This window comes from Procambarus clarkii, chromosome 36, assembly GCF_040958095.1.
Source record: "Procambarus clarkii isolate CNS0578487 chromosome 36, FALCON_Pclarkii_2.0, whole genome shotgun sequence".
NCBI classification, from domain to species: domain Eukaryota; kingdom Metazoa; phylum Arthropoda; class Malacostraca; order Decapoda; family Cambaridae; genus Procambarus; species Procambarus clarkii.
In genome coordinates this window covers 24,034,356-24,052,350 of record NC_091185.1, presented here as the reverse complement: position 1 = coordinate 24,052,350, position 17,995 = coordinate 24,034,356, and the positions used below count along the sequence as shown (strand labels likewise).

Sequence of the window (17,995 nt, the reverse complement as noted above, 5' to 3'; positions counted from 1 at the left end):
TGAGCCTTTGCCTTGCTTGCGATGTCGTTTTCGTATTGTCTTCCTGCCTCTCTTCTCATCCTGACATATTCATTCCTGGCATTCTGGTATCTTTCTCTGCTCTCCAGTGTCCTGTTATTCCTATAGTTTCTCCATGCCCTTTTACTTTGCTGCTTAGCTAGCCTACATCTCTGATTAAACCATGGGTTTCTCGTCTTCATTTCACTGTTTTCCTTTTGGGCTGGGACAAACTTGTTTGCTGCATCCTTGCACTTTTGCGTGATGTAGTCCATCATATCTTGGGCCGTCTTTTCCCTGAGCTCTGTTTCCCATGCTATATCTTTTAGGAATTTTCTTATCTCCTCATAGTTTCCCTTTCGGTATGCTAACCTTTTGGTTTCGGTATCCCTCCTCGAGTTCAATAACCCTTTTTCAATCAGGTACTCAAACACCAATACACTGTGGCCGCTCATTCCTACTGGGGCCTCAAAACCGATTTCTCTTATGTCAGAGTCGTTCAGGGTGAAGACCAGGTCGAGTCTCGCTGGTTCGTCATTTCCTCTCATCCTTGTGGGTTCTCTGACATGCTGGGTTAAGAAGTTTCTAGTCACCACCTCCAATAGTTTGGCTCTCCACGTATCCTCGCCTCCATGCGGTTCCTTGTTCTCCCAATCAATCCTTCCGTGATTGAAGTCCCCCATGATGAGCAGGTGGGATCTATTTCTACAGGCAGCAGAGGCTGCCCTCTCAATTATTGTGTTAACTGCCATGTTGTTATTTTCGTACTCTTGACTGGGTCTTCTGTCATTTGGTGGAGGGTTATATATTACTGCTACTACTATCCTTGGACCTTCCATTGTCATGGTGCCTGCTATGTAGTCTCTGAAACCCTCACAGCCCGGGATAGCCATCTCCTTAAAACTCCATTCCTTTCTCATGAGTAGGGCCACTCTGCCTCCTCCCCTACTTTCCCTCTCTTTCCTTATTACTGTATGCTCCTGGGAAAACACGGCATTCGTTATGATTCCAGAGAGTTTTGTTTCAGTGAGTCCGATTACATCTGCGTTCACTTCTTGTGCTCTTTCCCTTAGTTCACTTGCCTTGCTTGTGATCCCATCTATGTTCGAGTACATTACCCTGAAACTGACTCTCTTCTGCTTCTCCTCTGGGGGGGGGGACCTGTGGGGTCTGGGGTGAGCGGGAGCTGGGAGGATCTGGTACGGGGAGACTGGTGGAGGAGGAAGGGCTTCTGGGGGGGGAGGAGGGGGAGGGAAGGGGGGGGGGGGTGAGAGGGGGAGAGTTGGGAGGGTGGGTGAGAGGGGGAGGGTTGGAGGGGGTGAGAGGGGGAAGGTTGAGGGGGGTGAGGAGGAGGAGGTTTGGGGGGATGGGGGAGAAAGGGGGGGGGTTTGGGGGGGGGTTTGGGGGGGGGTTTGGGGGGGGGGGTTTGGGGGGGGTTTGGGGGTTGGGGTTGGGGGGGTAGTAAAGGGGGGAGGGCTTGGGGGGCAGGGGGGGGAAAGGGAAGGCTGAGGTGGGTGAGGAGGAGGGGAGGGTTTTGGGGAGTGGTGGAGAGGGGAAGGTTTAGGTGGGGTGGGGGAGAGTGGGGGGGCGGGGGAGAACAGAGGGCTTGTGGGTGGGAGAGACGGGAGGGCATGTGGGAGAAGGGAGGGCTTGGGGGATGGGGGAGAAGGGAGGTCCTGGTGGGAGGCGGGAGTGGTAGGAGGGGAGTGGGAGGAGGGGGGTGGGTGGGGGGAGGGTGCCTTAGGTGGGTACTTAGTGGGGAGATGACAGGGGTTGGGGTTGGTAGGGTGTCTGTTGGGTAGAATGTGGGGGTGGTGCCGCACTCCCTGTGGCTAGTGCACTGTTTGAGGAGAGTTCCCCACTCCCCTCTGGGATTGTAGGGATCGGGGTTGTGGCTCCCCGATTCCTTTCTCTCTCCCTGCGCTCCTTCCTCGCGTCTGCTACCTGCTTTCTCTCTTCCCTTGTCATATCCCTCTGCGGAAATACTTTTTTGAATTTCTCTACATTTGCTAGACAGCACTTCCTTTCTAACAGTTCCTCTTTCGTGATTTCGCTCATGAATACCACCTTTATCATTCGGTCTGTGTCCTTGTTGGACTTTCCAAGCCTGAAAACCTTTTCCACATTTTGTTCAGTTCCCTCCATCCTTACCTCTTTAAGGATCTCTTTAACTATGTTTTTGTTCTTGTCTCTCCGCTCGTGTGTGTGTGTGTGTGTACTCACCTAGTTGTACTCACCTAGTTGTGCTTGCAGGGGTTGAGCTCTGGCTCTTTGGTCCCGCCTCTCAACCGTCAATCAACAGGTGTACAGATTCCTGAGCCTATTGGGCTCTATCATATCTACACTTGAAACTGTGTATGGAGTCAGCCTCCACCACATCACTTCCTAATGCATTCCATTTGTCAACCACTCTGACACTAAAAAAGTTCTTTCTAATATCTCTATGGCTCATTTGAGCACTCAGTTTCCACCTGTGTCCCCTAGTGCGTGTGCCCCTTGTGTTAAATAGCCTGTCTTTATCTACCCTATCAATTCCCTTGAGAATCTTGAATGTGGTGATCATGTCCCCCCTAACTCTTCTGTCTTCCAGCGAAGTGAGGTTTAATTCCCGTAGTCTCTCCTCGTAGCTCATACCTCTCAGCTTGGGTACTAGTCTCATGGCAAATCTTTGAACCTTTTCCAGTTTAGTCTTATCCTTGACTAGATACGGACTCCATGCTGGGGCTGCATACTTCAGGATTGGCCTGACATATGTGGTATACAAAGTTCTGAATGATTCTTTACACAAATTTCTGAATGCCGTTCGTATGTTGGCCAGCCTGGCATATGCCGCTGATGTTATCCTCTTGATATGCGCTGCAGGAGACAGGTCTGGCGTGATATTAACTCCCAAGTCTTTTTCTTTCTCTGACTCCTGAAGAATTTCCTCTCCCAGATAATACCTTGTATTTGGCCTCCTGCTCCCTGCACCTATCTTCATTATATTACATTTGGTTGGGTTAAACTCTAACAACCACCTGTTCGACCATTCCTGCAGTTTGTTTAGGTCTTCTTGAAGCCTCAAACAGTCCTCTTCTGTCTTAATCCTTCTCATAATTTTGGCATCGTCCGCAAACATTGAGAGAAATGAATCTATATCCTCCGGGAGATCAATTACATATATCAGAAACAAGATAGGACCGAGTACTGAGCCCTGTGGGACTCTACTGGTGACTTCACGCCAATCGGAGGTCTCACCCCTCACCGTAACTCTCTGCTTCCTATTACTTAGGTACTCCCTTATCCACTGGAGCACCTTACCAGCTACACCTGCTGTCTCTCCAGCTTATGTACCAGCCTCTTTTGCGGTACTGTGTCAAAGGCTTTCCGACAATCCAAGAAAATGCAGTCCGCCCAGCCCTCTATTTCTTGCTTAGTCTGTGTTACCTGGTCATAGAATTCTATTAAGCCAGTCAGGCAAGATTTACCCTCCCTGAACCCATGTTGTCGATTTGTCACGAAGTCCCTTCTCTCCAAATGTGCTACCAGGTTTTTTCTCACGATCTTCTCCATCACCTTGCATGGTATACAAGTCAAGGACACTGGCCTGTAGTTCAGTGCCTCTTGCCTGTCGCCCTTTTTGTATATTGGGACCACATTCGCCATCTTCCATATTTCTGGTAGGTCTCCCGTCTCCAGTGACCTACTATACACTATGGAGAGTGGCAAGCAAAGTGCCTCTACACACTCTTTCAGTACCCATGGCGAGATCCCGTCTGGACCAACAGCCTTTCTAACATCCAGGTCAAGCAGGTGTCTCTTGACCTCCTCTCTCGTAATTTCAAACTCTTCCAAGGCCGCCTGGTTTACTTCCCTTTCTCCTAGCACAGTGACCTCACCTTGTTCTGTTGTGAAGACCTCTTGGAACCTTTTGTTGAGTTCATCACACACCTCCTTGTCATTCTCTGTATACCTGTCCTCGCCTGTTCTAAGTTTCACTACCTGTTCTTTCACTGTTGTTTTCCTTCTGATATGACTGTGGAGTAGCTTTGGTTCGGTCTTGGCTTTGTTTGCTATATCATTTTTATAACTTTTCTCTGCTTCTCTTCTCACCCTGACATACTCATTCCTGGTTCTCTGGTATCTCTCTCTGCTTTCTGGTGTTCTGTTATTCCGGAAGTTCATCCACGCCCTTTTGTTCAGTACCTTTGCTTCCATACATGCCCTATTATACCATGGATTCTTCTTTTGCTTCTCGGATTTTTCCTTTTGGGCCGGGATGTATCTGCTTACTGCCTCCTGACACTTTTGGGTGACATAGTCCATCATATCTTGTACAGACTTTCCCTTTCGGTATGCCAGCCTTTTGTTTCCTAGTTCTTTTTTGGGGGGGGGATAATTCCTAGCTTTACCAGGTAATCAAAGTTCAATATACTGTGATCACTCATTCCCAAGGGCGCTTCCATCTTGACTTCCCTTATATCCCACTCATTTAGGGTAAATATCAGATCAAGCATTGCTGGTTCATCCTCTCCTCTCATTCTTGTTGGATCCTTGATGTGCTGGCTTAGAAAGTTTCTTGTTGCCACGTCCAGCAGCTTAGCTCTCCATGTTTCTGGTCCACTATGCGGGTCTCTGTTCTCCCAATCTATCTTCCCATGGTTGAAGTCTCCCATGATTAGTAGTCCAGATCCATTCCTGCTAGCAACAGAAGCTGCTCTCTCCATTATGTTAATGGTGGCCATATTGTTTCTATCATATTCCTGTCTGGGTCTTCTGTCATTTGGTGGTGGATTATATATGACTACGATAAGTGTGTGTGTGTGTGTGTGTGTGTGTGTGTGTGTGTGTGTGTGTGTGTGTGTGTGTGTGTGTGTGTGTTTGTGTGTTTTAGAAATATATTAAGTAGACATAATAAACGAAAATAAGTTGGTTAGAAAGGCGGGGTCCAGGAGCTAATAGCTCGATTCTGCAAGCACAAATAGTAAATACACACACACACACACACATACACACACACACACACACATACACACACACACACATCAAGAGGATAACATCAGCAGCATATGCCAGGTTGGCTAACATAAGAACGGCCTTTAGAAACTTGTGTAAGGAATCTTTCAGAACATTATATACCACATATGTCAGACCAATCCTGGAGTATGCGGCTCCAGCATGGAGTCCATATCTAGTCAAGCATAAGACTAAACTGGAAAAGGCTCAAAGGTTTGCCACCAGACTAGTACCCGAGCTGAGAGGTATGAGCTACGAGGAGAGACTACGGGATTTAAACCTCACTTCGTTGGAAGACAGAAGAGTTAGGAGGGACATGATCACCACATTCAAGATTCTCAAGAGAATCGACAGGGTTGATAAAGACAGGCTATTTAACACAAGGGACACACGCACTAGGTGACACAGGTGGAAACTGAGTGCTCAAATGAGCCACAGAGATATTAGAAAGAACTTTTTTAGTGTCAGAGTGGTTGACAAATGGAATGCATTAGGAAGTAATGTGGTGGAGGCTGACTCCATACACAGTTTCAAGTGTAGATATGATAGAGCCCAATAGGCTCAGGAACCTGTTCACCTGTTGATTGACGGTTGAGAGGCGGGACCAAAGAGCCAGAGCTCAACCCCCGCAAGCACAACTAGGTGAGTACACACACACACATTAGGGGGCCTGGTAGCTGAGTGGACAGCGTGAAGGATTCGTAAATCTGTGGCCCGGGTTCGATTCCCGGATCAGGCAGAAACAAATGGGCAAAGTTTCTTTTACCCTGAATGCCCCTGTTACCTAGCAGTAAATAGGTACCTGGGAGTTAGACAGCTGTTACGGAGTTGCTTCCTCGGTGTACTCACCTACTTGTGCTTGCAGGATCGAACATTGACTCTTGGATCCCGCCTTTCCATCCATCGGTTGCTTACAGCAATGACTCCTGTCCCATTTCCCTATCATACCTAATTTTAAAAGTATGAATAGAGTTTGCTTCGACAACCTGTTCCCCAAGTGCATTCCATTTTTCCACTACTCTCATGCTAAAAGAAAACTTCCTAACATCTCTGTGACTCATCTGAGTTTCCAGTTTCCACCCATGTCCCCTTGTTCTGTGATTATTACGTGTGAACATTTCATCTATTTCCACTTTATCAATTCCCCTGTGTATTTTATGTTCCTATCATATCTCCTCTTTCCCTTCTTTTCTCTAATGTCGTAAGGTTCAGTTCCCTCAGACGCTCTTCATATCCCATCCCTCGTAACTCTGGAACAAGCCTTGTCGCAAACATCTGAACCTTCTCCAGTTTCCTTATGGGTTTCTTCAGGTGGGGGCTCCATGATGGCGCGGCATACTCTAAGACGGGTCTCACGTAGGCAGTGTAAAGCGCCCTAAAAGCCTCCTCACTTTGGTTTCTGAATGAAGTTCTAATTTTCGCCAGTGTAGAGTACGCTGCTGTCGTTATCCTATTTATATGTGCCTCAGGAGTTAGATTAAGTGTCACATCCACTCCCAGGTCTCTTTCTCGAATCGATACAGGTAAGCAGTTCCCCTTCATTGTGTACTGTCCCTTTGGTCGCCTATCACCTGATCCCATTTCTCTATCTTTACATTTACTGGTGTTGAACTCCAGTAGCCATTTCCCTGACCATCTCTGCAACCTGTTTAAGTCCTCTTGGAGGATCCTACAATCCTCATCTGTCACAACTCTTCTCATTAATTTTGCGTCATCCGCAAACATTGACTTGTATGATTCCACTCCTGTAAACATATCATTTACGTAAATTAGAAAGAGGATTGGGCCCAGCACCGATCCTTGAGGTACTCCACTCGTTACTGTTCGCCAGTCCGACTTCTCGCCCCTTACCATTACCCTCTGGCTCCTTCCTGTTAGGTAGTTCCTCACCCATGCTAGGGCCTTTCCGCTTACTCCTGCCTGCCTCTCAAGTTTGTGGAGCAGTCTCATGTGCGGTACTGTATCAAAGGCCTTTTGGCAGTCAAGAAATATGCAGTCTGCCCAGCCTTCTCTCTCCTGCCTTATCCTTGTTACTTTGTCATAGAATTCTAAAAGGTTTGTTAGGCATGATTTCCCTGTCCAGAACCCATGTTGGTGTTTGTTTACAAACCCAATGCTCTCCAGGTGCTCAACAAGTCTTAGCCTAATTATTCTTTCAAGTATTTTGCAGGGGATGCTTGTCAGTGATACGGGTCTGTAGTTAAGTGCCTCCTCCCTATCACCTTTCTTGAAAATCGGTACGACATTTGCCTCCTTCCAGCAACTGGGCAATTCTCTCGACATAAGTGACTCATTAAAGATCATTGCCAGAGGCACGCTGAGAGCCTGCGCTGCCTCTTCGAGTATCCACGGTGATACTTTGTCAGGTCCAACCGCTTTAGTTGCAACCAGTGTTGTTAACTGTTTCATTACCTCCTCTGCTGTCACCTCTATATCTGATAGTCTTTCATCTAGGGTAATCCCTTCTAACAATGGGAGCTGCTCAGGCTCGGTCGTGAACTCTCCATTGAAACTTGCATTTAGTACCTCGCAGATTTCCTTGTCACTTTCTGTATACGCCCCTTCTGATTTCCTGTCTTGTCACTTGGTCATTTACCGACATCTTCCTTCTTATATGGCTATGTAGTAATTTAAGTTGCTTATTCGCTTTAATTGCAATATCATTCTGATAATTTTTTTCCGACACTCGTCTTATGTTAATGTAATCATTCCTAGCTCTGTTACATCTAATCCTGTTGTCCTCTGTCCTTTCTCTTCTGTACTTCCTCCACTCCCTCCTGCTTCTCACTTTTGCTTCCTGACACTGTCTATTAAACCATGGGTTATTATATTCCCTCCTGCTTTTTTTCCTTTACTCTCTCTTCAGCCTCCTTGCATTTCCATATGACTTGGTACATCATATCTTGTACTGTTTTCCCAGGTAGTAGTCTCCTTTCTCGGACCTCTTGTCCTTTGGTGTGTGTGTGTGTGTGTGTGTGTGTGTGTGTGTGTGTGTGTGTGTGTGTGTGTATGTGTGTGTGTGTGTGTGTGTGTGTGTGTGTGTGTGTGTGTGTGTGTGTGTGTGTGTGTGTAAAAAAGTAGTTAGTAGTTAGTAACAGTTGATTGATAGTTGAGAGCCGGGCTGAAAGAGCAGAGCTCAACCCCCCCAAGCATAACTTGGTGAATACAACTAGATGAATACTCACAGATTAGTCATTGCTTTAAACAACCGGCGGCTAGAAAGGCGGGGTTCAAGAGCTTATGCTCCATCATGCAGGCACGAATAGTAGAGTTCAAGTAGGTGAGTTCTAGATGTGGTTAAGTGGCTGCGCCTGGGTCTCTCTCCCCCCTCCCCTCTCTCCTAATCTCCCCTTCTCTCTATCCCCCTTCTCTTCCAGCCCCTCCCCCCCCCCGTCAAGTTTTCTGGCCCAATATTACCCCTTCTCTTCTTCTCTGTCTCCCCTCATCTCTCTCTCTCTCTCTACCTCTCTTTCTCTCTCAGTCTTAGAAAATACACAATTGTAACTAAAACTAATTCACGTTCATTGTTTTGAGATCACTATAAAAATCCTGCACAGATAAACGGCTTGAGTAAGCATGATAAATCTATGGAAAATACATTCACGGATTTGATTTCAGATTCCCTGAAAATTCCAGATGGGGGAGGGGGATCGCCAAAGATGCCGATATTTCTTAAACTGAGGTTATGGGGCCGACTAGCCTACGACACTCCCATACCCCGCAGGTTCCATCCTGCAATGCTGAATAAGGCTAGCCCCAAGAACAGACACAGACATTTGATTTCACTGAACTATAATAAAATCGTACTTTTTTAAAGAAGATGGTCCCGAGGTTGAAATATCAGTCTAAGGTAGGGGTGCCACAGTGCTGGTTAGGCCTAGGTTTGGTTTGGCCTGGGGTAGGCTAGGCCGAGGTTATACCTGAAAATATAAAACAAAATATACAGTTCCAATACTTGTATTAGGAAAATATTCAATACAGATTCAAATTAAAAATAGTGTTCTCAAAATTTAGAGCAGGCATTAAATAATCATATATTAAACATGGTTGACTAAGATACTAGAATAGGGAAGATGGGCGGGGAGGTGGGCGGGGAGGTGGGGAGGAGAGAGAGAGTGAGAGGCGGGGAAGGGTGTGCCAGGAAGACTGGACAGAGCACGCGGGGAAGAAGGCAGTTACCTTGCCATGATTTCGGGAATGGACATGGGGCCTCTAGTGCCGTGCTTAAAATGATGTACACAGCCTATGTGCGCTCCGTCATAGACTATGCTGCGTCAGTTTTGTGCACTTATTCCCAAAACGACATGAAAAAACTTGAAAGCATACAAAATAAAGTCATGACAATCATTCTTGGAGTCCCAAGAATTGTCAAAACATCTAATCTACGAGAGGTGAGTTAAAGCTCTCAGAGTTAAAAGCCGAATTCGGGAACTGAATGCTAAGCTTGCAATTAAGATAACCAGAGATCCCCATTACAATGATATTGGCCCCCCCAAAACTGAGTTCTGTGCTACTTTCAGGGGGAAACAGGAGAAGCGAAAAAATGGTATCGCAGATCAGTCTGCTACCTCGAAGAACTTCACCTGCTTGAGCAAGCCCGTGAGCTCATGCCTGTAGAGAGGTTAACTGGGTGGATGACCCAAGCAGGATCATTATCAATGAAATGGCCACGAAAAAGTCCAAAATTATAGCTTAAGAAATGAGGCACAATTATCTGGAGGAAATCTATAAAGAAGCCAGAAACGAGTTAAATCAAAGTTACACTGATGGGTCATCTAACCCTGTCAATAGCAGGGCTGGTGCAGCATACACTGTAATTAGGAATAATGCCTTACAACGCGGAAATGAAGGAAAAGCCCGTATTAAGAACTATACTTTTTCAACACAAGCGGAGCTAACTGCCATTGTTATGCCGTTAAAATTCCTTGAACCTGGTTGATACCTGATTGATACCTGGTTGATAGGGTTCTGAGAGTTCTTCTACTCCCCAAGCCCGGCCCGAGGCCAGGCTTGACTTGTGAGAGTTTGGTCCACCAGGCTGTTGCTTGGAGCGGCCCGCAGGCCCACATACCGACCACAGCCCGGTTAGTCCGGAACGTCTTTTAGAAAACAGTATAGTTTTCTCTTGAAGATGTTCACGGTCGTTCCGGCAAAATTTCTGATGCTCGCTGGAGGTTCGTTGAACAGCCGCGGACCTCTGATGTTTATACAGTGTTTTCTGAATGTGCCTATGGCACCTCTGCTCTTCACTGGTTCTATTCTGCATTTTCTTCCATATCGTTCACTCCAGTACGTTGTTATTTTACTGTGTAGATTAGGGACCTGGCCTTCCAGTATTTTCCATGTGTATATTATTTGATATCTCTCTCGTCTCCTTTCTAGTGAGTACATTTGGAGAGCTTTGAGACGATCCCAATAATTTAGGTGCTTTATCGCGTCTATGCGTGCCGTATATGCTCTCTGTATTCCCTCTATTTCAGCAATCTCTCCTGCTCTGAAGGGGGAAGCGAGTACTGAGCAGTACTCGAGACGGGACAACACCAGTGACTTGAAGAATACAACATCGTGATGGGATCCCTGGATTTGAAAGTTCTCGTAATCCATCCTATCATTTTTCTGGCTGACGCAATATTTGCTTGGTTATGCTCCTTAAACGTTAGGTCGTCAGACATCGTTATTCCAAAACCCTTAACATACTGTTTACCTATTATGGGCAGATTCGATTGTGTTTTGTACCCTGTGTTATGTTTCAGGTCCTCATTTTTGCTTCCCTGAGTACCTGGAATTTATCGCTGTTAAACATCATGTTATTTTCTGTTGCCCAATCGAAAACTTTGTTGATATCTTCTTGTAATTGTTCCATGTCTTCAGAAGAGGTAATTTTCATGCTGATTTTTGTGTCATCGGCAAAGGATGACACGAAGCTGTGACGTATTTTTATCTATATCTGATATGAGAATAAGGAACAGCAGTGGTGCAAGGACTGTACCCTGAGGTACAGAGCTTTTAACTGCACTTGGACTTGATTTTATTTGATTGACTGTTACTCTTTGTGTTCTGTTCGACAGGAAATTGAGTATCCAGCGTCCTACTTTACCACTTATTCCCATTGACCTCATTTTGTGTGCTATCACCCCATGGTCACATTTGTCGAATGCCTTTGCAAAGTCTGTGTATACTACATTTGCATTTTGCTTTTCTTCTAGGGCTTCTGTGATTTTGTCATAGTGATTGAGTAACTGTGACAGACAGGATCTTCCCGTTCTAAATCCATGTTGTCCTGGGTTGTGTAACTCATTATTTTCCATAAAACTAGAAATTTGATTCCTAATCACTCTTTCAAAAACTTGTATTGTGTGTGATGTTAGTGCAACTGGCCTATAATTTTTTGCCAAGGCTTTACTCCCCCCCACTTGTGCAAAGGAGCTATATCTGCAGATTTAAGTGCTGCTGGTATCTCCCCTGTATTTAGGCTCTTTCTCCATATTACACTGAGTGCTCGCACTACTGGTACTTTACATTTCTTTATGAATATTGAATTCCATGAGTGAGGCCCAGGAGCTGAGTGCATGGACATATTGTCAATTTCTCTTTCAAAGTCTTCCGAGATCGTGTTAATATCCGTTATATTATCTGCAGCTTGAATGTCATTCATAAAGAAGCTGTCTGGGTCATCAACTTTCATGTTGTTTATTGGTGTGCTAAACATAGCCTCATACTGGCTTCTTAGAATTTCACTAATTTCTTTGTTGTCCTCTGTGTACGTACCGTCAGTTGTAATTAAAGGTCCAATACTGGTGGAGGTTTTTGATTTTGATTTTGCATATGTGAAAAAATATTTTTTATTTTTCTTTATCTTTTGTATAGCTTTCTGATCCAATTCCATTTCTTCAGCCTCGTATGATCGCTTCAACGTTTGTTCCATTTCTTCGATCTCCCTGTTTAGGTTTATTTTCCTTGCTTGTGACAGTCGTGTCTGCCTAAGCATTTCCATAAATTTTTCCTTCTCCTGTACAGTCGTCTGCGTTCTCTTTCTTGAGTGGTCCTCTTTCTGCCCCTCCTCACAGGCACGTGCTTCAGGCAGACCTTGTATGCTTCAGCTGTCAGTTGATCTATTCCCTGTGTGGGAGTTTTGTCGCTTAAGACCGTCTCCCATTGAATGGTTGCAAGGTCTACATTTATTTTTTCCCAGTCGATCCTCTTATTGTTGAAATTGAATTGATTGAATATTCCTTCTCGCTTGTTGGGTCTCTTAGACCTACTACCGTTATTTATGCTAGTTCGCACTTCAATGAGCTTATGGTCTGAGTATGAGACCATAAGCTCCTGGTTCCTGAACGAAACACTAACGGTGCAGTGATCTGTACTGATTCTAAAGCAGTGCTACAAAGCCTTAGTCAAAATCAGGCAGAAAATCCTGCGATAGTCGCTGAGATCAAAAGAGCGCTGAGAGTACTAACCAATGAGGGAAGAATCCTTAAATTTTTGAAGATCCCCTCCCATGTTGGAATCTGTGGAAATATACGAGCAGATGTGCTGGTTGCTGAAGACACTGAAGAAGACCACATTGAATATATCATACTTAAGACTCCTCGACAAATTAGAAGAGTCACCATGATAGGGTTACTGAGGAAAAGAGGATAGAAGGATAAATCAGTGAATTTGTATGCAGATACAATGCGAATGCAGCTGGTAATCCCAATCATTATGGACGAAGAGGAGGTGACTGGGGAGAGAATCAGTAATAGCAAGAATTCGTCTTGGATACAAATATCCATGGAGATTCGTAATGAAAACAACAGTTGAACAGAGGAGTTGCAGAATCTGTGATGAGAGTGGACACTTCCTTGAAGATCACTACCTGAGAGAATGTGGACATCTAAGCATCATTAGAAATATGTGAAGAATAATAAACCCGACATTGAGCTAGGAAAACACTATTTGTTAAATATAGATACTGTTCTTAAGAGATTCCCCCATTTTGCACCCGCAAGATAACATAAGATTTTTAGGCTTAACGAACGTTAATCTTCTTGTTTGATAAGCTGTTCACCTGAGACAATTAAGCAAGTCCCACCTGTGTCTGGGTACAAGTGACAGGATGAATAACCCAGCGGGTTTTCTTCCTATTGGGGAGTGTTGTACATGCTGCTATGGCGGTGTGTCCACTCACAGGAAGAATGGCGCTGCCCAATAAACTCGTCCCTCAGGGGGAAAAAAAAATTCGGGGCTCAACGTTCCCGCGGCCCGGTCCCCGATTAGGCCTGGTCGGGGACCAGGATTAAGAGGGAGAGGTAAAATGGGTGTAAGGGATGGATGGATGGGAGGGAGGGAGGGAGGGAGGGCGGGAGGGAGAGTGTGAGGGAGAATGAGAGAGAGGGATGGAGAATGTGTGGAAGGGAGGAGGTAATGAGAGACATAAACAAAGGCTGAGACGCCGCTAGGAACTCCACCTATAACGTACATGTGTGTATACACATGTTGTATACACACGTTGTATACACATGTTGTATACACACATGTTGTATACACACATGTTGTATACACACATGTTGTATACACACGTTGTATACACACATGTTGTATACACACATGTTGTATACACACATGTTGTATACACACATGTTGTATACACACGTTGTATATACACACGTTGTATACACACATGTTGTATACACACATGTTGTATACACACGTTGTATACACACATGTTGTATACACACGTTGTATACACACATGCTGTATACACACGTTGTATACACACATGTAGTATACACACATGCTGTATACACACATGCTGTATACACACATGCTGTATACACACATGCTGTATACACACATGCTGTATACACACATGCTGTATACACACATGTTGTATACACACATGTGTGTATACACACATGCTGTATACACACATGTTGTATACACACATGCTGTATACACACATGTTGTATACACACATGCTGTATACACACATGTTGTATACACACGTTGTATACACACGTTGTATACACACATGTTGTATACACACATGTTGTATACACACATGTTGTATACACACATGTTGTATACACACATGTTGTATACACACATGTTGTATACACACATGTTGTATACACACGTTGTATACACACATGCTGTATACACACATGCTGTATACACACATGTTGTATACACACATGTTGTATACACACGTTGTATACACACATGTTGTATACACACGTTGTATACACACATGTTGTATACACACATGCTGTATACACACATGTTGTATACACACATGTTGTATACACACGTTGTATACACACATGTTGTATACACACGTTGTATACACACATGTTGTATACACACATGCTGTATACACACATGCTGTATACACACATGTTGTATACACACATGCTGTATACACACATGTTGTATACACACATGTTGTATACACACATGTTGTATACACACATGCTGTATACACACATGTTGTATACACACATGCTGTATACACACATGTTGTATACACACATGTTGTATACACACATGTTGTATACACACATGTTGTATACACACATGTTGTATACACACATGCTGTATACACACATGTTGTATACACACATGTTGTATACACACATGCTGTATACATACATGCTCTATACACACGTTGTATACACACATGTAGTATACACACATGCTGTATACACACATGCTGTATACACACATGTTGTATACACACATGTTATATACACACATGCTGTGTACACACACATGTTGTATACACACATGTTGTATACACACACTTTACAAAGGTATTTGATGACTGTGGCCACTCCACTCCACGGTCACACTTATCCATTGGATAAGTGTGACGGAGAATGGATGGATACAGTCCCTGCACCACTGTTCTGTACCCCAGGACACAGTCCCTGCACCACTGTTCTGTACCCCAGAACACAGTCCCTGCACCACTGTTCTGTAACCCAGGACACAGTCCCTGCACCACTGTTCTGTACCCCAGGACACAGTCCCTGCACCACTGTTCTGTACCCCAGGACACAGTCCCTGCACCACTGTTCTGTACCCCAGGACACAGTCCCTGCACCACTGTTCTGTACCCCAGGACACAGTCCCTGCACCACTGTTCTGTACCCCAGGACACAGTCCCTGCACCACTGTTCTGTACCCCAGGACACAGTCCCTGCACCACTGTTCTGTACCCCAGGACACAGTCCCTGCACCACTGTTCTGTACCCCAGGACACAGTCCCTGCACCACTGTTCTGTACCCCAGGACACAGTCCCTGCACCACTGTTCTGTACCCCAGGACACAGTCCCTGCACCACTGTTCTGTACCCTAGGACAGTCCCTGCACCACTGGTCTATACCCCAGGGTAGAGTCCTTGCACCACTGCTCTATACCCCAGGGCACAGTCCCTGCACCACTGGTCTATACCCCAGGGTAGAGTCCTTGCACCACAACTCTATACCCCAGGGCACAGTCCTTGCACCGGTGCTATTTTTCATTCTTATCTCTGATATGGATAAAATTACAAGCCACAGCTTCGTGTCACCCTTTGCAGATGATACAAAAATCAACATGAAAATTACTTCTCTATACAACATTTAAAAATTACAAGCCTATATTAATAAAGTCTTTGATTGGGCCGCGGAAAATAACAAATGTTTAACGGTGATAAGTTCCAGGTTCTGAGGTATGGTGTAAACGAGGAACTTAAACGAAACACAGGCTTCAGGATACACTCACACACACTCATAGAAGGAAAACAGCATGTAAAAGATCTGGCAATTTAGATGTCTGACGACCTGACAGTTAGTGAACATAACGAGCAAATATAGCGGCGGCCAGGAAAATGATAGGATGGATTATGAGAACATTCAAATCCAGGGACCCCACAGCAATGCTGTTTGATACCTATTTGATAGGATTCTCGGAGTTCTTCTACTCCTCAAGCCCTGCCCGAGGTCAGGCTCGACTTGTGAGAGCTTGGTCCAACAGGCTGTTGCTTGGAGCGGCCCGCAGGCCCACATATCCACCACAGCCCGGTTGGTCCGGCACTTCTTGTAGAAAACTATCTAGTTTTCTCTTGAAGATGTCCACGGTTGTTCCGGCAATATTTTTGTTTATACTCGCTGGGAGGATGTTGAACAACCGCGGACCTCTGATGTTTATACAGTGTTCTCTGATTGTGTCTATGGCACCCCTGCTCTTCATTGGCTCCATTCTGCATTTTCTTCCATATCCTTCACGCCAGTATGTTGTTATGTTACTGTGTAGGTTTGGGACCTGGCCCTCCAGTATTTTCCACGTGTGTATTATTTGACATCTTGATGTCAATATTATTTGACATCTCTCGTCTTCTTTCTTGCGAGTACATTTGGAGAGAGTTGTCCAGTTGTCTGAGCGTGGGATGGTCGTGGGTTTGCGCGCTCCGTGAATAAACTTCCATATACATTTCAGGGAGCCGGTCGGCCGAGCGGACAGCACGCGGGACTTGTGATCCTGTGGTCCTGGGTTCGATCCCGGGCGCCGGCGAGAAACAATGGGAAGAGTTTCTTTCACTCTATGCCCCTGTTACCTAGCAGTAAAATAGGTACCTGGGTTTTAGTCAGCTGTCACGGGCTGCTTCCTGGGGGTGGAGGCCTGGTCGAGGACCGGGCCGCGGGGACACTAAAAAGCCCCGAAATCATCTCAAGATAACCTCAAGAAGGAAGTAGATTACCACCAGAGCTTCCAGTGCCAACTATGTTCAGCTATGTTCATACACAGTAAATGTGCCAACATGTCAAATAACGTCAGGATAATTGGTCCCAGAGACCATTCGGTGTACTGGTTCTGCAAAAAGGATAATATTATTGTCTTGAAGATGACCTCAGTTCTTGATAAAACCCCAGCAGAGCACAGAGAATCACTTCTAACTGCTTGCACGGAAATCTCCAATGTTTTCAAACAAATTGTCATGGACACCCAGGCAGAACCAGAACTGGAGCTACATCTCACCGCACCGGGATCTGGATTGGCGCCAGAGCCGGATGCTACGTTGGCGTCGGTGCCGGATGCAATGTTGGCGCCGGGGCCGGATGCTATGCTGGCGTAGGACGCGACGTTGTGGTCGGGCACGGTATCGGCGCCTGAACCAGGCGCAATATTGGCGCCAGGGCTTTTTAAACAAACAAAACAAGGACCCAAAATCTGCCAATATTATAAATGGGGTTTCTGTAAGCATGGGATATCGGGGAGAACAATTGGACTATGTAAATATGATCATCCCAGAAAGTGCAGGACCCTTCTTAGTACAGGTAAATGTACCAAAAGCTGGGATCTCTTTCACCCAGAACTGTGCAAGAACTCTTTAAATAAGAATGAATGTTTCAACACAGAATGTCCAGCTTTTCATATAAAAGGTACCAAGCGAATAAGACAGACAAACCATCTCGATGAAAGCAGCCACAACGCTATTTACCAGGATGATTTTTTAGCAAGAGGAGGACAAGAATGGCTAAAAATGTCCAGAATCTACCACCAACTCGGCCAAATGCTAGAGAGGACGCAAACACAGTGGTCTCCATGCCAGAGCCTCAGATATTAACACCAAGTAAAGCATCCAGCACTTCCACTAACATAACATCATTTTTATTTGCCAACATTCCGGGTATAAAAACACGCAAATCTAACAAAGTGCACTTCAGAGATGACCTCTTATATGAGGTAAATGCAGTGTTTGCAGCCCTAACGGAAACTCACACCAAGGACTACCATGATGGTGAAATATCGACTTCGGAGATATCGACATCCATCTTTCCAAATGTGACAGGAAACACAGGCTACGGGGTGGGGTCATCAAGGACACATTCATCTGCACTGAGCTGCTAAACACTACAAACGATATGGTGGAAGTGCTGATAATCAAAACAGAGATCTTAAATGTAGTTATTGTTCTCATATATAAGTCACCAGAGGCAACTCATCAGCAGTTTAAAGACCAACTAATGAAAA

The 17,995-nt window shown here is 45.2% G+C and overlaps 1 protein-coding gene across 1 annotated transcript in view; it reads right to left on the bottom strand.

Moving 5' to 3' along the window:
* LOC123756159 (uncharacterized) overlaps nt 1-17,995 on the bottom strand; it is a 94,235-nt gene that overhangs the window by 63,854 nt on the left and 12,386 nt on the right. The window contains exon 2 of the mRNA XM_045739229.2: nt 8,800-8,912. Within this exon, the coding sequence (XP_045595185.2) occupies nt 8,800 (1 nt within the window). The 5' untranslated portion in view covers nt 8,801-8,912. The remainder of the gene's footprint in view (nt 1-8,799; nt 8,913-17,995) is intronic.